At 40.3% G+C, this 22,487-nt stretch overlaps 1 protein-coding gene across 1 annotated transcript in view; it reads left to right on the forward strand.

Moving 5' to 3' along the window:
• The window catches only part of LOC122563165 (6-phosphofructo-2-kinase/fructose-2,6-bisphosphatase 2-like), an 83,154-nt gene that overhangs the window by 11,564 nt on the left and 49,103 nt on the right, over positions 1–22,487 (forward strand). Inside the window, exons 2-7 of the mRNA XM_087973559.1 lie at positions 1,228–1,353; positions 13,883–13,979; positions 18,703–18,769; positions 19,603–19,677; positions 20,457–20,513; positions 21,841–21,965. Coding sequence (XP_087829685.1) covers positions 1,228–1,353; positions 13,883–13,979; positions 18,703–18,769; positions 19,603–19,677; positions 20,457–20,513; positions 21,841–21,965 — 547 coding nt within the window. The remainder of the gene's footprint in view (positions 1–1,227; positions 1,354–13,882; positions 13,980–18,702; positions 18,770–19,602; positions 19,678–20,456; positions 20,514–21,840; positions 21,966–22,487) is intronic.

The raw sequence follows: 22,487 nt of genomic DNA on the forward strand, positions 1-22,487 counted from the left end.
GGAGTCAAAGGTTATTGCCAAAAGTTGGTCAAGATCACAAATGGTAGTTTAAAGCAATTTTTTTTGGTTGTTTCATATTCCAGAACTCAATCCATTACAGGATGGTTCCAGCAGAAAACCAAATAATGTGAAACTTTCTGACGATGCTGCTTGCACGCAGAAAGAACCTGTGCATGGAGGCTTTTTTTTAAATGTGAGAAGGTAATTGCACTCCAGCTGCCACAAAAGTCTGGCTGCCCACTTTTATCACTAGCCATAGGCATATTGGAAGAATTCGCAGGTTGGTAATCAACCTCTTTGGCTGTTATGACACACTTACTGTGGCTAACAAGATGGGACTTGAATCCAAAGCTTCAGGCTCTGAGGTGAGGTCTCTACAACTGCATAAGAGACCTCCTGGAAACTGTATTGCATAAGTTAAATAGACAGGACAGTGTATTTGTTCCAGATTTGGTGATAGGACTGACTGGGAAAATAGTATCGGTCTCTTCTGTTCTCTTCTGTCTTCAGCGAACCCAAGTGTCAGGCAGAAACCTGACATGTGGGTCCACTTCAAAAAGCTCTCCTCTATTGAAATTGCATTCTACTCTTGATTCAATTTATATACTTTACTTCCAAGTGGACTGGTGAGTGTGTTTGAATTCAAATGTCCAATTACTCATAAACAGGCAGACAAGGTGGACAGCTTTCTCTTACCCCTGACATCATCTTATAGCTTATATATTGTACGCACATCATATTCATTTGGTGAACAAAATATTCCATCTAATCAGGAATGTCGATATGGAGACTGTGCTTGAAAGATATATGTCTCTTAGATAACATCCTTGTGAACAATGGACAATTGATTGTGTTGTCTTATTGTTATCTCCTGAACTGGGAACAGAGAAACTTTATTGCTAAGAAACTGCAGAATCTTTTAGAGCTATTTCTTGCAGTTTCTTTAATTTCAAAACTGTTCTCTGTTGTAACTATAGTATTAAACTACCATACTCTCATGTATATATCTGCCCACTGTAATTTGCTGATTTTGAAATCTAAATTTGCTGATTTTGAAATCTGCTTCTCGCACATTGTATTTAATACTGTATTACTTTTTCCAGGACTTTGGTTATTCACTAATACAGTTTTACCTAAATTTTCATGGTAGCCTCTGATGCTTAACACTGCGAATGAGACTCTTCATTTTTTTTAAAATTCTTGTTTCATATTTTCTTTTAATTGCAGCCTGGGCATCTCACATGACCAATTCCCCCACATTGATTGTAATGGTGGGATTGCCTGCTCGTGGGAAGACTTATGTTTCTAAGAAACTCACTCGCTATCTCAATTGGATCGGTGTCCCCACCAAAGGTAAGTCATCTTATTATACAGATTTAATCTCTTGTATTATGATATATTCGATCAACCACATAACAGTGGCAGCAAAGATATACAGAGGGAATTAATTTATCACAGTAATAACCAAGGGTGTTATTCGTCAACGATAGATGTTTCCTGATGAGGATACTCATTTTTGTTAAAGTACTTGTCTCACTGTAGTGATATAGTCCATTCTGCTGGTGCAGTATTATGATCCTTAAAGTGTTTTATTTATTATCCTGTGGTTTAGCACTAATTGTAGAACTTATATCATCATAGACCAAATACTTGCAGAAAATTACTGGTGATTTGAACCAACCACATTACTTATTTAAATCTACAGCACTTGGAGCATGAACCTACTTTCTGTTTGCTTGTCTTTCCTGATGCAGTAAGTGCTGGTTTCATTAAATTTTTAAAAAATCATGGGATGTGGGCTTTGCTGGCTGACCAGCATTTATTGCCCATCTGTTGCCCCTGAGAAGGTGATGGTGAGCTGCCTGCTTGAACTGCTGCAACTCGTTTGCTGTAGATGGACCCACAATGATATTAGGGAGGGAGTTCTAGGATTTGAAGGAATGTCAGTAGATTTCCAACTTTGGATGGTCAGTGGCTTGGAGGGGAATGTGTAGGTCTTAGTGTTCCCATATATCTGCTGCCCTTGGCATTCTAGATGGTAGTGTTCATGGATTTGGGGCAGCATGAAGGCACAGTGATTAGCATTGCTGCCTCACAGTGCAAGGAACCTGGGTCTGCCTTTAGGTGACTGTCTGTGTGGAGTTTGCACATTCTCTTCATGTCTGCGTGAGCTTCTTTAGTGTGCTCCAGTTTCCTCCCACAGTCCAAAGATATGCAGGTTGGGTGGATTGGCCATGCTAAATTGTCCAGGGATGTTTAGACTAGGCTGGTCAAGGGGAATGCAGGGTTAAGGGGATAGGTGGCGGGGTGGGTCTTCGTGGGAAGTTCTTCAGAGGATTGGTGTGAACTCGATGGGCCGAATGTCCTGGTTTCATACTGTAGGGATTCTATGACAGTGCTGTCTAAAGGGCTTCAGTGAATTTCTGCAGTACAACACATAGATGCTGCATGCTGCTGGTACTGAGCATTGTTTAACACTGAAGCTCATTGTCTGCTTTTTTTTCTGGCCCAGAATAATTTGGAACTTGGGGGTGGCCTGTGTGATTTTCCGTGCTCTCCCTGTGCATACCATTTGCATCAACAAAATAGATGTACTTGGAAGAAAGAATGAAAGCAGAAGTTGCACTGAGATAGAAACGGGGAAAAAATGAAAGCTTAGGGTCAAAATCTAGATTAGAATGGATAATTTTTTAAATTATTGTATATATCACTGCATTATCCTATTTCCAGCTTTATCCATATGACTGTATTCTGACTTTATATAAAATCTATAATATTGGATTTCCTTTAGGCATCTGTTTATGAATATTAAAAACCTCAAATCTTCCTTTAAGCATACAATTTGGAGATGTCGGTGTTGGACTGAGGTGTACAAAGTTAAAAATCACATAACACCAGGTTATGGTCCAACAGGTTTAATTGGAAGCACACTAGCTTTTGGAGCGCCGCTTCTACATAAACCTGTTGGTCTATAACCTGGTGTTGTGTGATTTTTAACTAAGCACACAATATTGTGTTTTATTCTAGTACCAGTCCAAAAATACTAGATTTATTAAATTTAATTGAATGATATATCATGATGAGATTTGAATTCACCACCAAAACGTTTACACTTTGCATCATTCTTCTTAAGATTTCCACTATCTTGAATGGGGATTTCAACTGAATTCTAAGTTCTAAGCATTGCATTTCTTTCTTTCCTAATCCCCTAGCTGTTGATGGTGAATCACTGTTTGGTGAAGTCTTTGCTATTAGGGGCTAGCGATGACTTTTTGTTTAATCTAAAGACTTGAATTTGAAATATGCTTTTAGGGTTTGTCGGAGAAATTTGCCCAGTAGGTTGGAGATCACAAAACAAAGCTCAAAGTGAAATTAACAAACAGTTTATTGCAAGCAATATCGCTGGAGGAGAAAACACTAGCTTACACAGAACTGACAGTCTGCACAGAGAATTTGATTTCTCCTCCCAGAGCTGAGGATGAGACCAGTTTTATAGTATTGCTGCACAATGACACTGATTAAGAAATGGGAAAATACGATGTTTCTGAAAATGGAGTAATTTAGTTGTAAGGGTGCTAATTGGAAAACAGTTTATCGATGAATGTCCTGTTCCTTCTCACAATGCAACATCTTGACAGTATCATGGTTCCATTCATCTTCAAAGGTAGGTGTTAAAGTCAAGTGGTGAGGTGCTTCCATTGTCCTGTGGTGCCTGTCTGTCTGTTCTACTCTTTGTGTGGCTTTGCTGTTGCTGGGTTGTGAAACTGCTCTTAGGGTTTTGAGCCTCTTGTCATGTCCATGGGAGCTTGAAAGCATATTCCATTGTCTGCGTGCCATCTGATCCAGTTCGTGAGGTGCTCGGGAATTCTGGGTGTCCTGGTACAATTTGGCCAATTTGCTTTTGTGGGTCTGTCGTGGGTTAGCAAATCTTTTCCCACAAGGTTTGTGGATTATCCTGTTGTCCCTCTGGTCCTGTTAATGCTGTTCAAGAATAAGACTACAAATATATCTCCATTCACTCAGATTCTTGCATGTCCCCACTTACAAATTTTGATTATTTTCACTATTAATTGATGGGGTGTTGCTGTTGGATCAGCACTGACCATTTGTATTTGCCCTCAAGAAGATGATGAGCCACCTTTTTGAACCACCACAGTCCATGGGTGTAAGCACAACCACAGTGCTTTTAAGAAAGGAGTTTCAGGATTTTGACCCAGCAGGAGTGAAGAAACAGCAAGCTAGTCATAATTCAGGATAATTTGTGGCTTAAAGAGTTTGGAGGTGACAGGGGCCCCAATCATCTGCCATGCTGACTTGCTAGGTGGTAGAGGTCATGGTTTGGAAGGTGTTGACCATAAGACGATATGAATAGGGAGTGAAAGCAGGCCAATCATCCATCAAGTCTGATCTGTCATTCAATGTGCTTTTGGCTGATTTGATAAACCTCAACTTCACTTCTGTCATTTTCCTATAACATTTGATTCAGATACTGATCAAAGATCTGTCTATCTCTGCTGTGAATATACTTAACAAAGAAGCCTCAACAGCCCTCTATGGTAAGGAATTCCATTTAGAAGAAATCCCTCCTCATTTTGACCTAACTGGGCAGCCTCTTAATTTATGCCCAGATTAGAGTGGTGCTGGAAACGCACAGCAGGTCAGGCAACATCTGAGGAGCAGGAAAATTGATGTTTTGGGCAGAAGCCCTTCATCAGGAATCAGGAATCAGGAACCCTTCATTCATTTCTGATGAAGGGCTTCTGACTGAAACGTTGATTTTCCTCTCCTCAGATGTTGCCTGACCTGCTGTGCATTTCCAGCACCACTCTAATCTTAACTCTAATCTCCAGCATCTGCAGTCCTCATTTTTGCTTAGTTGATTTTAGCTTATGTCCTCTGGTCCTAGACTCTCCTGCAGTGGAAACAATTCTCCATCTGCCCTGTCAAACCCCCAAGAATGTTGTATATATTTCAAGAATGGTGTATATATCACCTCTCATTCTTCTAAATTTCATACCCTGGGATCAACTGATGAACTTTCTCTGGGTATCTCTAGTGACCTTTGATAGGGGAATCAAAACTTTTCAGTGTTCTAGGTGCCTTGTATAGTTTTAGTAAAACTTCATTATTTTTCTACTCCATTCACTTAGAATTAAAGTCAAATATTCCATTGCCTTCCTTATAACTTGCTGAACTTATATGCCATTTTTTATGATTTATGCACAAGGACTCCCAAATCGCTGTGCTACAGTTTTTGCAGTTTTTCTATTTAAATAATATTTGGCACTCGCTTCATCCTGCTAAAATGCACAACCTCTCATTTTTTCACATTTATTCCATCTGCCAAGTTTTTACCCCTCTGGTTTAACCAGTCTATACTCCTTTGCGGACTCTTTATGCCATCCTTGTCACTTGCCTTCTCATCTATTCTTGTTATATTCACAAACTTGGTAATGGTACATTCACTTTTCTCATCCAAATCATTAATATATATTAAAATAATTATGGATACTACACTGATCCCTGTTATGCACCACTAGTCACAGTTTGCCATCCCGAAATATCCCCTCTTATCCCAACTTTGTCTTCTGCTAGTTAGCCAATTCTCTCTCCGTGCTGATGTCAAACTCGCCACACCATAGCTCTAATTAAGTAGTCGAAAGGGAGGGAACTTATCAACCACCTTATTTTAATCCAAATATATGACGCCGTTTCGTCTTAACACATCCTAGTTATAAACTCTTAAGAGAATTTCAATAAATTTATTAGGAATGATTTCCTCTTCATGGATCCATGCTGAGTCTGATTATGCAATGTATTTCTGAAAGGTCTGTTCTTATATCCTTTATAATTGCCTCTAACATTTTTCCAATAACATGTATTTTAAGTTAACTGGCCTATATTTACCTGTTTGTTTTTGTCACTTCTTTCTGAAAAAAGGCATTATCTTCGTAGTTTTCCCATCCTCTTGCATTTTTCCAGAATCTAATGATGCTTGTAAAATTACTACCTATGCATCCACTATCTTTATTGCTACTTTAATAACTCTGTTGCAACAAGTCTAAGGGATCTATTGACTTTTAGCTCCATTAATTTTCCAGCTACTTTTTCTCGAATGATAGTTACTTTTTTTATTTCCAGTCTTCTGTTTTTTTTTCAATTTTGATAACTCATGTCATTGATTTTTTTTAAACTTTGTTTCATTACCTCTGTAAACATACCATTCAGTTTCATGAGCGTGTCCCATCATTCGGTTATAAAGGGGGTTGAACTGACTGGTCAGTCTCAAGTAGCATCTTACTACCTAGTATTAAGCAAGTTCAACAAGAACTAGAAACATATAACCATACAATGAGACTAAATTGGACTTTTGAATTGCATTTACAAACACTTTAAAACGAATCACTTCCTCTAAAACGCAATTTTAAGGTCTTGATATGCTGTATAGACATATAGAAGTTCTATTTATTGTCGTTTCTCAATACCCATCGAAATATGAAGCAAGTGACTGGATTTGGCTATCTTTAGTACGTTTTGCAAAGTTGAGAATGTAGTTTACATCTGTTCAAATTAATGCTGGACAGTACATATTTATATATGTACATGTTAAGGAATAAAAGCTTCAAGCAAAGTACATTGGGTGAGGTTAATTTTAATATTAATTATCCATAAACTATATTCACAAATAATAATGGAAAATTATCCTTCAAAAGTATCATATGACAAAACTATCAATACTCACTGCTGTTACTCCAGTAAACCTGTTTGCAACTTTGGGAGTCACAGATGCAGAATAATAGAGAAGTCTAGATGTTTTGGACAGTAATTCAACTTTTCTCCAAAGATCATACTATTCAAGTCCACTCAAAGTTTAGTCCTTAAGCATTCAGTTAATGACATGGAGGTGCCAGTGTTGGATTTGGGTGGATTCTCTCTACTTTGAGCCGGCAGTTTGTGATGTCGATAGTAGCCATTCAGTTATTCGACAGTGATTATTTGCATCATGTCGAATGTATTTGCATTCAATTGATTGCACCTGCTTATGTCCCAACTCCAGAGTACCAAATGGAGATGAAACGGACTTGGGACCTGCCTGCTGAAGCACATTGGTTCCACACTTCTTTTCATTACATATGGAGAATAAAGGAAATGTGGATCTGAGGCCTTGTGCAACAAAAAGCAGGAACAACTTAGAAGTGGCTTGGTAGGTGTAAAAGCTACCTACCCATCGGCTTTGAGGCTCGTGAAGAATGTGTTTTGGCATGCCCCACTTCAGGCAAGGCAGTTTCAATTTTCAGGAACAGGAATCCACAAATGGGCCCTATTTGTTGAACCACATTATTGCCATTCTCAACTATTGTCTGAAATGGGGACTGCTGAAGCTTTCTTTTTTCAAGTCTGGTAGTGATGGGAACAATTACAACATTTAATAAGTGTTTAGATGAACAATGGACCTGAAACTATTTTTTTACAAATTTCTTTCAAATCATAAAATATGCTCTATGTATAGTCACTAGAGCAGTTCAGTTCTATACATTCTTTGCTTATTGAAAACAAACATTGGGGTTTGAGTTTCTGTATAGCTACAACAAACACAAAGGCACTTCGTAATTATGCAAAGTACTATTTACATGTATTTGAAGCATCGGGAGGATCCAATAACTGAACACACCCCCACTGTATTTTTGTAGAAAGATCTTAGATGTTAAATCTGCTTTCTCTGTACTAATGTTGCCAGATCTGCTGAGTTTTTCCAGTAATTTCTGTTTTTGTTCCATCTTTAATGAGCCCATATTACCCTTTAATGTTTTTCTAAAGTAATTATGAAATTTGTTAACTTCTATAGCACTTGCAGATACTTCTGTTGTGGTTTTCTATTGTTTTCTGACTGGCCATTTAGATTGTTTTTCACTTTACCTTGCATTTTGTGCAAGCTTTTTCTTTAAGCTTAGTTTGTTATGTATATAATTGGTGGTGCTTCCCCTTTAAGACAGCTGTTCAGGTGATTAGAGGAGCAGAACTTGCAGTCTAGAGAACTAGCTTTGGAGGTGTGAGTATCATGAGTAACAGGTGTGAGTAACAGGAAAGTGTTCCTGTTCTGATTTGCCATTTGTCTACCTGGCATATAGTTTCTGGTTCAAAAAGGAAGCACCATCATAATAAATGGCGAGAAGAATGGGATCCAGTTCACAAACTGTACGTAAACAGTCTTTTTTTTGTCCAGGGAGGACGTCATCCAGACTTTGGAAAAGGCGCAATATTAAGGATGTAACATTGCAGAAAAAAGTCGCGAGGAGGCTCATGTTGTGGGTAAATCCAGGAAAGAACGTATGCTAGCACAGCCAGTGAGGAAGCAGCCAAAATGGAGATGGTTCAGCAAGGGGACCCCAGTTGAAAATGGCTACTGGACTCAAGTGGCAGGAAAACTAAATGGCAGGCCAATTTGGAGTAGTGGGATCATTTGAAGAGTCAGAAAATGAACTTTACATGGAGCACTTCAGTTCCTTAAAGGTGAACAGAGGCTGAGGACGTGGTACTTGTTTTCTTAAGTATCTCTGAATCAAGACTTTTGCAATTTTAAGGAGTCTGCTACAGCCACAGAAACAGGCAGAGACGGCATTCCAAGAGCTATGCCAAGTGTTAGAAAATTATTTCACATGCAAGCCACTGATGATTGCAGAAGGTTTGTGCTTTTACAAATGGGTAGAGGACAAAGGAGAGTCCTTTAGCAAATTTGTGGCTACTTTCAAGAAGTTAGCAGGACATTGCAAATTCAGAGTGTTCCTCCAAGATGCATTGTGGGACCTTTATTGTGTGGCCTCAGAAATGAAGCCATCCAATGGAAGCTTCTAACAAGGAGAAACCTGGATTTCAAGGCAGCTTTCGAAATTGCTGCCTTGATGGAGTTGGCTGCCAGGGAAGCGACCCAGTTGGCTGTCATCAACTGCTTGTGCCAAATAGTGCAAACTCAGCAGAGTGCCATACCAATGTAGAATGCCATCCATGTGGCAAGAGTAGCCATAAGACTCGGAGCCCAGCACTGCACATGTAAGTCAGTGAGTCATATTGCCCAAAATTGCTGGGAGAAAGTGAGGACTGCAGATGCTGGAGATCAGAGCTGAAAATGTGTTGCTGGAAAAGCACAGCAGGTCTGGCAGCATCCAAGGAACAGGAGAATCGACGTTTCGGGCATAAGCCCTTCTTCAGAAATTGCTGGGAACAAGCTAGAGGATGAGGCATAAAGTATGTGCCACCAACTAGGGAGTGGACAGAATCAGTGGGATCTGTAGAAGAGGCAGAAGGCCCAGGGTCAGCAGTCTATGTTAAATATGCAGTCAGTACAGGGTGAAACTGATCATTTCTGAATTCTATCCAAAGTAGAGGGAAGACATTGAAAATAGAAGTGGATAGGGGCACAGTAGTGTCCCTTCTTTCTGAATTGGTCTCTAGGGAGAAGTTAAAGGCACTGCCATTCATACCTGTCAAGATTATGCCACAGACATACACAGAACAAGTGGTGTCACTGAAAACCTATGTATTGTTGAAAGTATAGTTAAGGGACCACGTGCAGAACTGCTACTTTATGTAGTAAAAGGTGACTATCCCACATTATTCAGATGTTCCTGGTTACAAAAATTGAGGTTGAACTAGGGTGTGGGTAATAGACTGGCGGACTCAAAAATGAATTTGCAAGAAATCCTGGACAAGTACGAAGATGTCTTCAGTGGAATTCTTGGGAAAAGGGAAGGATTCAAAACTAAATTACAGTTGAAGCCCAAAGGCTTGACTTAGGAGCTTGAAGGTGCATCTGGTACCATATGTCATCCAGTCTAATGTGAAGGTGGAACTAGAACGGCTGGTGAATCTGGGAGCATTGGAATCAGTAACCACCAGTGATTTAGGCCACTCCCATTATTCCAGCCTTAATGGGATGATGAGGATTTGTGGTGACTTAAGGTCACAGTCAAGCCAGCCCTGAGTGTAGATCAATACCCCTTTGGACTCATATACTAAATCAGTGGACTGGCCAGGGAAAGAAATTTTCAACAATGGATCTGTTGCAGGCCAACCTCCAGATAGGGTCACACAGGTAGCTGCTGCTGACAATACTGACACGCGGCAGTTTTGATGGGAGGCTATCATGAAGGCCCCTAGACTCAAATGTGTCTGTACTGAGATTGTTCTTGACACTTGGAAATTACAAAGGTAAGTTTGTGTCTGATCTAGGACCTGTGCTAAAACCCCTGCATCAGTTGCTAGGAAAAGGGCGGCCATAGAAATGGATCCAGGCATGTGAGGTGGCTTACCGGGAGGTGAAGCAAGCCTTAAAATAAAAGTTGGAAGTGTTAATGCATTTCTACCTGAAGTTGCATTACAGTTAGCTTGTGAGGCCTCCCCTTATGGGTTTGGCACTGAGCTGTTGTGTATCTTACTAAATGGAGAGGAAAGGCACATTGCGTTTGCATCAAAGTCACTCTCCAAGATGGAGGAGAATAATGCTCGTTGAGAAATAAAAATTGTGTTGTGTTCAGCATAAGGAAGTTTGCCGATTTCCTTTATGGCAAGCACCCCATGCTACTGACAGAACAGAAGCCGCTAACCTCCATTTTTGGCCCGTTGCTTGGGATGCATCATTGGCAACAACACAACTGCAGAGATGGGCTCTGGCTCAGTCTACTCATATGAGATCAAATACTGACAGGTAAAGAAACATAGCAATGTAGATTGACCGTCAACGCTGCCAGTACCAGGGAATGAAGGTGTTCCCAACTAGAATATGAAAATTATATACTTTGCCCAGGCTGACAGGCTGTCAGGGTCAACAAATCATCAGTAGAGGCTGGTTTTGAGCTGGTCTAGAGCTTGTGTCCAGTCTAGAACTGCCTGTGGAAATGTCAGCATTGTCAATAAAGTGTTCCTGCTCAAATTTACCATTTGTCTACCTGGTATACCTGGTTTCAAAGGAAGCACCATCATGACATGATGCTTTTACTCATCTCATCTCATTTATTGACCACGGTGCTGGACTTATTCCTGAGAGGGAGGACCAGTTGTGGAAATTGCCCAGAATTACATCCTTCACTATCCAGGCGGTGGGAGTTATCCATATAGGACAGGTGTTTAATGTGGGGAATGAGAGTTGTTACTCCTCTCCAATTAAGAGGAAAGGTGCTGGATCAAACGTACCAAGGCCACCGCAACACGGTGTTTCGAAGGCAATAGCTGGGAGGTATTTTTGGTGGCTGAATGTAGACTTGCAGATTGACAAGAAAGTGAGATCGTGTGAAGCCTGCACATTAGTTAGAAAGGCGCTGCCTTATCAACCCTTCACCCATGGGAATGGCCTCAAACACTGTGGCAGCAAAATTTCATCAATTTCATGAGACCATTAGAGATGTTACTAGTGCTTGTGGATGCCCACTCAAAGTGGCTGAAGGTGCAGTCATGAAGTTGGTATCAGCAGAAACAATGATAGATTGGTTTGAAATGTTTTCCAGGTTCAGGAACCCTGAACAAGTTGAGTGACAATGGTCCACAGTTTGTGGCACAAGAATTTGAGGAAATCATGGAGTTGGACATGCGAGTTTGGTTCCATATCACCTGGCAAGGAATAGCAAAGGAGAGAGAAATTTTCAAACCTTGAAGGCTTTACAAGGGAAGGGTTGCTTCAACAGCAAATCAACAACTTCCTCACTATGTATATGAACATGACCTCATCTTCGCTGGTAACACTGTTGTTCAGCTATCAGCTGAGAGCCATGTCTGACTTGTTGCAGCTGGGAGAGACCAGAGAGTTAGTAGAGTGAAACCAGGAAGGACAGAAGGACAGGAACTTCAAGGTCGAGGGTATTATACTTCTGGAGAAAAATGAATCCCAGGATATGACAGGACTGTTGTCATATAGGATACAGACTAGGGATAAATTGTCACACCTCACCAGCAAAGGGCAGTCCCTCAGAATACTGAGCTGGTTAGGTTAGGGCTGGTGATGTTGACCAAGTAATGTCTGTCTGAGCCATGGTTGTTAATGTAGTTTATGGATGGAATATCTTGTATAATAGAGGAGTAGTCATTCTTCTGTTGTTGCCATGCTTTTGTAAATATTCATGACTATTTATATGCATTCTAGCTAATATATGTACAATCTTGATAATTGTATATATGTTTATTAATGAGACGTTTAAATTTGTGGGCGGCACGGTGGCACAGTGGTTAGCACTGCTGCCTCGCAGCGCCAGAGACCCGGGTTCAATTCCCGACTCAGGCGACTGACTGTGTGGAGTTTGCACGTTCTCCCCGTGTCTGCGTGGGTTTCCTCCGGGGGCTCCGGTTTCCTCCCACAGTCCAAAGATGTGCAAGTCAGGTGAATTGGCCATGCTAAATTGCCCGTAGTGTTAGGTAAAGGGGTAAATGTAGGGGTATGGGTGGGTTACGCTTCGGCGGGTCGGTGTGGACTTGTTGGGCCGAAGGGCCTGTTTCCACACTGTAAGTAATCTAATCTAATCTAATAAAGGGAAAAAGGTGTTATATATGTAGTGGGGCGTGCTGCCCCTTTTAAGAGAGCTGGTGAGGAGGACCTGGAAATGCAGAGCTTGTGTCCAGTCTAGAACTGCCTGTGGAAATGTCAGCATTGTCAATAAAGTGTTCCTGCTCAAATTTACCATTTGTCTACCTGGTATACCTGGTTTCAAAGGAAGCACCATCATGACATGATGCTTTTACTCATCTCATCTCATTTATTGACCACGGTCAGTTAACAGCATGGGACCTTTTGCCTTTTAGGTTGCATGTTTGTTTTGTATCATATCAAACTTATTTGAACAATTTTCATTGTTGTAAGTTTATCCATTAACAGTTCAGCCCAATTTATGATGACCAAAACATTTCTCAATTCTTTGAAATCTCCCTTATTTAAATTTAAATCCTTGGTTTGAGACTCTCCTTTCTCTGTCTCAAGCCCTAATATCAAATTGATTCATACAGCATAATCCTAATGTTCATTAGGATTAAGTACCTCGAACACCTCTCAAACAGTGGATTTAGAAGCAGCAAGCATGTTTTGTAATGGAATAAATGATTTCTAACCATCCAAAATTATGGTATATATGGAATACAGGAGACAACATTCAATGAAATACAATGTTTTAATAAATATAAAGATATTCTACTGAGAAAATGATATAACAAAGTAAGGTGTATAAAATTTGCTACATTGACCACAGTTATCGGCTATCTAATATGTATATGTGCAAGGGCTACCATGCAATATGGCAACAGACACACATGCAGTACTCACTTTCCTGCCTCAGAAATATAATTTCATGTCATAATTGCGTACATATCTTAGTTTTTAATGGGCAATTTTTCATTTGTTTGACATCTTCTGAAAATTTCTACAGCTTTTTGCTCCTTAAGACTGGGAGTACGTGAACATTAGAGCTGCAATGGGTAAAATTGTGTGCAGATAAAGAAATTCATGAATGTGAAGATGTGAAAGGTGGAGTTTCACTGCAATACTTTGATTTATTACTAAACAAGTATGGTATAGAAGTCCACTCTAAAGCAAATTGTTCTGGAAATAAAATTAATCAAACCTGTTATTTAGTTGTTGCAATATAGTTGATGTAAGTACATAGGAAAGTTTGTAGCTATTTACTTTATAATAGGAAATACATTTGATTGTCACCTGGAAACAAGAGAAAATTAGTGTTGGACAAATAAGGAGCATGTGACATAACATAACAAACTGTTCCAGATTCTGTAAAGGGGAGGTTCAAGCTCTCCAGAAATTCCAGGGGACTCATAATTGGAATCAACTCCAAATAAATCATTCTGAATTTCCAGTTTCTTTATTACTTATGCGTTTTTCTTTGACTTGCAGTTTTTAATCTGGGCGAGTACCGCCGTGAAGCTGTGAAATCATACAAGTCATTTGAATTTTTCCGTCATGATAATGAAGAAGCTATGAAAATCAGGAAGTAAGCAAATTTTCCTGTATCATGCTGAGTACAGAATACTTAATATGTTGTCCAACGAGTGATGTAGCTAACTAGTATTCAATCAGGCTTGTGATATGCTACTGAAGTAATGTTATTTTTCCACTTGTCAATTTCCACTCATGATCCCATAGTTTGCCGAACATAGGTGACGGTGCAGAGTCCCATTCATATATTTACTTTGAGCTGTTCAGCTGCTAGGTACATCATGCTACAGAGCTCATTTATATTCTGTTTATCAGAAACTGGAATCTTAGTTGACGTTGGCTCTGGAGTCGAAAGTGTGGTGCTGGAAGGACACAGCAGATCAGGCGATATCCGAGGAGGAGGAGAATTGACGTATCAGGCATAAGCCCTTCATCAGGAATGATGCCCGAAAAGTTGATTCTCCTGCTGCTCGGATGCTTCCTGACCTGCTGTGTCTTTCCAGCACCACACTCTTGACTCTGATCTCCAGCAGTTGCAGTCCTCACTTTCTCCTAGTTGATTTCAACCGTCCTGAAAAACCTAATCCAAAGATGGCTACGTTGAAGAAGTTCTCCTCTCTCTACAAGGATCTCAGTGAGTCTCTCTCTCCCTGCATCCACCACGTCATCTCCTGGGCCCTGAAGTTCTTCAGCCACGTCCTGAAGCCACTACCACAGCCACATCTCCTTCCTCAGTGCCTGCCTATGGAATCAACTGATCCCACATGGACTCCGGTCGACATTCAGATCAACACAATTTGGACCTGAACAAGACAACCAGTACATACTACAAATCCGAAACCTTCAGCAACAATTTTCTTTCCGGATCCTCCGCTCTATGCTAGCGGCCATGTCCCGCCCTACCTACTCTACCTGCAGTCAGCCCTGCCTCAGCTCAGAGTCACACTCTCCCAGACCTGCAACGAACCTCTGCTGTTCTACATCCTGAGAAGAATTCACACACTCAACAAACATTTTTTTCTCTACCATATTGGACATAAAAGAACATAAGTGAAGCCAACTTTCAAGTACTTACTTCAATACGTGGGTTTCCTCAATCATTTCAGAACCTTCCTTTGGAACTGCTCAGACGCCATTAGCCATGCGGCCACTCCTCCTATGATTGGCACAGTGAATTATGATGTCACTTCCGCCCCGCCGCCCCTCAGACTGCAACCACTGCTGACCACAACACCTTCGCGATTGCTGTCCAAATGACTGACTCTGTGACCACTGCAGGATCCGCCACTACTGCTAGATTCACCGCTGCTGGCATAGACACAATACCTACTCTGCACATCAACTCCGCCCCCGCAGTTGTCGCCGACACTGCAGCAACTTCAACCCCAAAAGACGTCACTCACCTGGACACGGAGGATACCATCACCGATGTCACTTCCACCACCAGTGACATCACCCACTGAAACTCAATCTGCCGACACAAGTGATGTCACTTCCACTCTTGTGGGCACTGCTGTAGGCCCCACCTCTGCCCCCATAGCGAGCATCACTTCCGTTGGTGACATCACTCCTGACCCTATTACCACGCCCATTCAAGTGGCCGTCTCCACCCCAACACCCTTTACCTATATGCATTAATGATCTAGATGAAGGCATTTGTGGGTGGCACAGTGGTTAGCACTGTTGCCTCACAGCGCCAGAGACCCGGGTTCAATTCCCGCCTCAGGCGACTGACTGTGTGGAGTTTGCACGTTCTCCCCGTGTCTGCGTGGGTTTCCTCCGGGTGCTCCGGTTTCCTCCCACAGTCCAAAGATGTGCAGGGTCAGGTGAATTGGCCATACTAAATTGCCCGTAGTGTTAGGTAAGGGGTAAATGTAGGGGTATGGGTGGGTTTCGCTTCGGCGGGTCGGTGTGGACTTGTTGGGCCGAAGGGACTGTTTCCACACTGTAATCTAATCTAATCTACACAGTAAAAGTACTATTAGCAAACGTGCTGATGACACAAAGCTGGGTGGCAGGGTGAAATGTGAGGAGGATGTTATGAGAATACAAGGTGACTTGGACAGGTTAGGATGCATGGAAGATACAGTTTAATGTAGATAAGTGTGTTATCCACTTTGGTGGCAAGAACAGGAAGGCAGGTTACTATCTAAATAGAGTGAAGTTAGGTAAAGGGCAAGTACAATGAGATCTAGGTGTTCTTGTGCATCGGTCAATGAAAGCAAGCCGTAAAGAAAGCTAATGGCATGCTGGCCTTCATAACAGGAGGAATTGGGTATCGAAGCAAAGAGGTCCTTTTACAGCTGTACAGGGCCCTGGTGAGGCTGCACCTGGAGTATTGTGTGCAGTTTTGGTCTCCAAATATGAGGAAGGACATTCTGGTTATTGAGGAAGTGCAGTGTACATTCACGAGATCAAATCCCGGAATGGCGGGACGAACATATATTGAAAGATTGGAGCAACTGGACTTGTATACACTTGAGTTTAGAAGGCTGAGAGGGGATCTGATTGAGACGTATAAGATTATTAAAGGATTGGACACTGTGGAGGGAGGAAGCATGTTTCCGCTGATGGGTGAGTCCAGAACCAGAGGACACAGTTTAAAACTAAGGGGTAGACCATTTAGAACAGAGTTGAGGAGAACCTTCTTCACCCAGAGAGTGGTGGATATATTGAATGCTCTGCCCCAGAAGGCATGGAGGCCAAGTCTCTGGATACTTTCAAGAAAGAGATGGATAAAGCTCTTAAAGATAGTGGAATCAAGGGTTATGAGGGTAAGGCAGGAACAGAATACTGATTGTGGTGATCAGCCATGATCACAATGAATGGTGGTGCTGGCTCGAAGGGCCGATTGGCCTACTCCTTCACTTATTATCTATTGTCACTCCGTTCCAGCCCCATCCCAGGTCCTACCTCCCAGCCGTGCTGTGTTTTCACTATTTCCCCCAAACTCCCCCTCACTGCAGATGAACGTTTACTCCTCAGCAAAGGCCTCACCTTCATCCCCCTGCACTCCTGAATTAATGAGTTTGACATGTGCCGTGACTTTGAACATTTCTTCCGCCTCTGGGCCCACTATTTCAAACAAGACTCCCGCCCACCCACCAAGGATCCCCGCTCTGACCACCAACACACCCCATTCACCTGCCCTGTTACTTGCCCTTAACCTCTTCATTTCTAACAGCCACCATGACATTGGCCGCCTCAACCTGTCCACCGCTCTCATCCACCCCAACCTCCCGCCTTCACAATGCGCAACCCTCCGTTCCAACCAACATCATTATCAAACCTGCAGACAAAGGGGCACTTTGGTTTAGCGAATGGACGTCTACACCACGGAAGCCAGGCACTAAGTTGCAGACACCTCCTCCTACTGCCCCCTCGACCACGACCTTGCCTCCCATCACCAAACCATTATCTCCCAGGTCATCCACAATCTTATCACCTCTGGGGATCTCCTATCCACAGTCTCCAACCTCATTGTATGCGTACCCCACACACCTTCTACCAAAGATCCACAAACCTGATTTCCCCCCTCAACCTATAGTCTTATCCTGCTCCTGTCCTATTCCTGATGAAGGGCTTATGCCCGAAACATCAATTCTCCTGCTGCTTGGATGCTGCCTGATCTGCTGTATCTTTTCAGCATCACACTCTCTACTCTGATCTCCAGCATCTCCAGCAGTGCTCTAGAGCAATGAATTTGTCAAGTACTTGAATTTATGTTTGTTCATTTATAATTCCTTCACAGAAATGTTGAGAAAACATATATCAAGCATAAGAGCAAAAGTGTAGTAGGTCCTATCAAAAGATTGGTCAAAAAAGTGAATTTCAGTTCAGATCTCAAAATATCAGATCTCAGAATATTAAAAGTGGTGAGAAAGGTCAAGTAAATTAACAGTGTTGAATTTAGTGCCAAGGGCTAGACAATTCAAAGTTTGAGTATGAAGTTGTAAGCAATTTGAGTGGAAACTTCTTACCTCAGCCAAAATTTAAATCAGCCTTGGATATTAATGATCTGTTAAGTTGAGCACTTGTGTCTCTGAATTAGCACTTTTTTACATAAATTGTGAAGGAACTGTAGTCAGTACCATATTCTATGCATTGTGCAGTTTATATCAGAATATGAGAAGAGAAAGGTATCACCTCTGTTTTCATAACCACCCACTGTCCATTTCACACCAGAATGATCAAAACCCGTGTCAAGACGCTACCTTTCCTTTTAGTTGGAGGTGACTACATCATGAAGCTTTCTGCACAAAGGGGAAAAAATAAAAAGGAATATGATTATTCAAGTCACAGGAGAAAAAACAGTGACTAAAAGAATGAATATATTTCCACAAAATTGGGGAAACTTTAAAGCACAGAAGACTTACTTTGCTAATAGAATACGTACTGTGCAAGATAATCTGATTCAAAATGCATGTTGTTGTGTTGACTAGTTAATTTACATGCTATTCGCTGTCTTTTTATGATTTATTGGGCTAATCTCATGAGAACATCACTGAACTTTGTAGACATTTAGTAATGTAATGAAACAGCATCTAGCCTTCTAGATGGCACGTGTGAAATTTGAAAAAGAACCATTATGATCACTATGGAGAGCATTGCATATCATGTTAGGGTATGCTCAGTGCTGCAGAGTAGCTGTGATTTTATTGTGCCTGTTCCACTTTTGCAGAGAGAAACTTGGCAAATCCTGGCATTCCTATTCAAAATCCATTCTACTATACATGGGCTATTTGTTCAAATATTAATTTTCCCTTTGCTTTCAATAGACAGTGTGCCTTAGATGCCTTGAAGGATGTGAAAACCTACCTTACAGATGAAAAGGGACAGATTGCAGTAAGATGTTTTAAAATTGTTACACTTACGGTGGCAACTTATTATTTTTTGTCATTTATTTTGATATTCAGCAACAAAGAATAAAAGTATGCACTTAGACTATTTCATTGAAACATTAAATTATTTTCTTATAGTTTCTAATATTGCATACGTTCATAGCTGTGTCTAAACAAATACGTGAATTAATTTTATACTTATTGCATTGTATGTATTAATGTAGAAGCTTTACCAGTTTTGTTAGGTTGTGTGGACAACAGAATTGTCATGGAATGGGAAATTAATGCTGCGTTATGAATGAGTTATCTCAAAGCAAAAGAGGAATTGTGAAATGCATCCCATTTCTTGTTCAATGTTTATCCACTAACTTTATTCTTTGTTGCAGCTTCTGTTCTTATTCTGTTCCATTATGGGTACTGTGTTATTACTACCCCTTCCTTCCAATGATGCTCCAAGTTGCCACCCTGTGGTTTGTAATACAGTTTGGTTGATCTCCGAGAAGAATCTGATGAATGATATAAGATCTGTCTGTCATTACACTATATTGGCTCGTCATTCCTCCTGTCTTAAACACACCCCTATCCTTCAGTGTAGCACTAGACAGCACAGCCACTGGCACATAATGTGGCTAATCACCTGAAGTGATAGTTTAACAAAACAAAATTGAAGTTCACATTGGAAATATGACATTAGTATTAAAAATATTGTTTTCTTTTTAATGAAGGGTCATGTTCTCTCGTAGCTTTGAGAGATCATTATTTCTATTCATTAAAAATATAATTTGTGTATAGATTTAAAGTCAATATAATTGTTTTCATTTTATTTCTCTATCCCAGGTCTTTGATGCAACTAACACAACTAGAGAAAGAAGAGATTTAATCCTGAGTTTTGTACGAGATAATGCATTTAAGGTTAGAAATCAGAAGAAGGAGCAAGTTTTCTTTTGTTGGTATTAACAGAATAATTTTAACTACTCTCAAAGTAAATATTTTGTCCAAATATATCAATTCAACTTAGAGTGCTTGTTAACATTATCTTTATTCATTCATAATTTTGCGAGTTAAAGCAACGTGTGATAGAAATGTAGTACAGTGATTATGTTATGGCATTTAAGACTTGAAGATGTAAACTGGTCATCCAGAGACATGAATTCTAAACCTGTTATGGCAGTCAGGGAATTTCAATTCAGTTCATTGAATAATCCGTGTACAAAATTAATATTAGTACTGGTGACTACAAAACCTCTGGATTATTGTAAAACCCATCTGGTTCAGTAATGCTGTCTGGGGAGAAAGTCTGTGTCTCTCACCCAGACTCTCAGGAAACCAAAGCAATTTGTTGCATTCTAACTGTCTTTTAAAATGACCCAGAAACTACTCGATTCTTAAGAAGGTGGCTCATTTGAATAGTTGTCAGGGATGGGCAATAAATGCTGGCTTTTCCAGCAACAGCCAAATCCTGTGACTGAAGAAAAAATTGAAATATCTACCGAGTCTACTGAAGCATTAATTTGTGGAGTAGAAGGTTCTTAGTGAATTCTTCATGAATTTCTGATGAAAGGAATTTACCAAAGATTTTACATTTTTATAGAAATTGACTGCAATTGCTATGGCATTGATTATGAGAAATTTTTAGGTATTACGTGATTTTAATTGACTGTTTAACTAAGCAAGAATAACTTTTTTCCCAGGTGTTCTTTGTTGAATCTGTCTGTGATGACCCAGAAGTTATTGCTGCAAATATCAAGGTATGTAGTAGCATCCAGAGATTCCTCCCAATAAAGATCTAACAAACTATTTTCTTGTAAAAGAAATTCCATCATCCCCACTGTAGTAAATTATAGCAGTTCACTGTCTGATTTTGTTTTCTCCTGTTTCTTTGTGACAAAGAGTTTGGCTTCTATTTGACTTTTCTGCACATTGTCACAGCTGATACTGCATGCTACATGGAGAATGCTGTTACTGTGGGCCTCTAATATTCAGACTTTGCTACCTTGTCATGCTGAATGCCATCAGGTTACGTTGTCCTATTAAATCTATGTTTTTATGACAAATGTCAAAAGATTTACTTTCTTATAATCAAGTATAATGGAAATCTATGAACAAGAGGAAGCATGTGTTCACACTCTGCCAATATGCTGCCTTTTAAAGGTTTTGCCTACAGCAGTGGTTCATGCTGGGAAATGTCCACTTTGTTTGGTTTCCCATTAATTTACATTGATTACATTTGCTGTGCAGCTTTTTAAGCTGTTCTGCTTATTAAAGGTAAATGAAAGTCTGGAAGGGGATATTTTATTTTACATCCTTTCCCTCATCAGAAAAAAGCGTCTTAAGTAAATTTTAAAGCAAAACTAGGAAGTACTTTCTTCTGTTATTGTAGATAATTGAGAATAGTGTTTTTTAAAATTCTGTTACATTACTCAGTAGTATCAATTACAGCAGTGTTTGAAAGCTGCTTTAATGGATGTAGGGCAGCAAGTTCAAAATGGTAAGGAACCTTTTTTTTAGAAAACAATTATGTAGGTAGAGTTGATGATGTGTCATCTCTCAACCCCATGCCCCACCCTGACTCCCTCCTCCAAATCCCCATGTTTCAACATATTACCTCCCTCTTTGCTTGGTATTGAGGGCCTCTGGATCACCTTGTATACAGCATTTACTCAAGTGTAGCCTTAACTATTTGTGGTGGAATGTTTCTTGGATATGCAGAGCTGGAGGGAGGTTGATATCACTGTTGATTAGCCACAGTATCAATAAAGTCAATATTTTTAAAACAATATTGAAATAATGTATCCAATCCCTTGTTTCATTTTCCTCTGTTTTATATCTGAATGGTGCTGCTGTGATTTGCAATAAATTAGAGTTACAACTAAGGGTCTTTTTCTTAGATTACATAACTAATCTGATTGGTTTCACCAGGAGCAATGACATCCTAAACATTTATTGATGCAATGTCTTTGCCAATCCAGGAGAATGCCAGAATTTAGAAAATTATAAATGCATTATTTATTGCTGATTCTATATGTAAGCATTGTCTGATATAGCAAGTATAAGATCTTTCGCATATATGTACAGGAGGTGAAGGTATCAAGCCCAGATTATGCAGAATGTGATCAAGACCGTATTATGGATGATTTCCTCAAACGAATTAAATGTTACGAAATCACCTATGAGCCACTGGATCCTGATAATTACGACAAGTAAGGGTTTTAAAATAAATATTCGATTATTATCAGGTGGCTTAAATTATGATCAGCTTCTTGTTGAATGTATATGTTCTTAAGTCATTTATGTACAGACAGTCTATCAAGTTTAAGTTGGCCTACTGCAGAGCAATCCAGTCAGTTCCATTCTCTGCTTCTATTCTTGGAGCTTTGTAAGTTTATTTCCTTTGAGTGCCCAATCAATTTCCTTTTGACACTTTTCGTTGTCTTCGATTCCTCCATGCTCATGGGCAGAGAGTTCCATGACCACTCATTGTAAAAATGTTCTTTCTTACTTTTTGTCCTGCATTGTTTGCCAAGAACTTGAACTTTTATAATGTCATGGAGGTTGACAGCATGGAAACAGGCTCTTTGGCTCAACTTGTTCATGCCATCCAGTTTTCGCAATTTAAACTAGTTCAATTTGTCTGTGCTTGGTCCATATCCCTCCATTCCTATCCCATTCGTGTACCGTTCCAAATGTTTCTTAAATGACAAAATTGTACTCGCTTCAACCAC

This window comes from Chiloscyllium plagiosum, unplaced genomic scaffold (genome assembly GCF_037043375.1).
Source record: "Chiloscyllium plagiosum isolate Xiang-an unplaced genomic scaffold, Cpla_swu_hap1 HiC_scaffold_26, whole genome shotgun sequence".
In the NCBI taxonomy this organism is placed as follows: Eukaryota; Metazoa; Chordata; class Chondrichthyes; order Orectolobiformes; family Hemiscylliidae; genus Chiloscyllium; species Chiloscyllium plagiosum.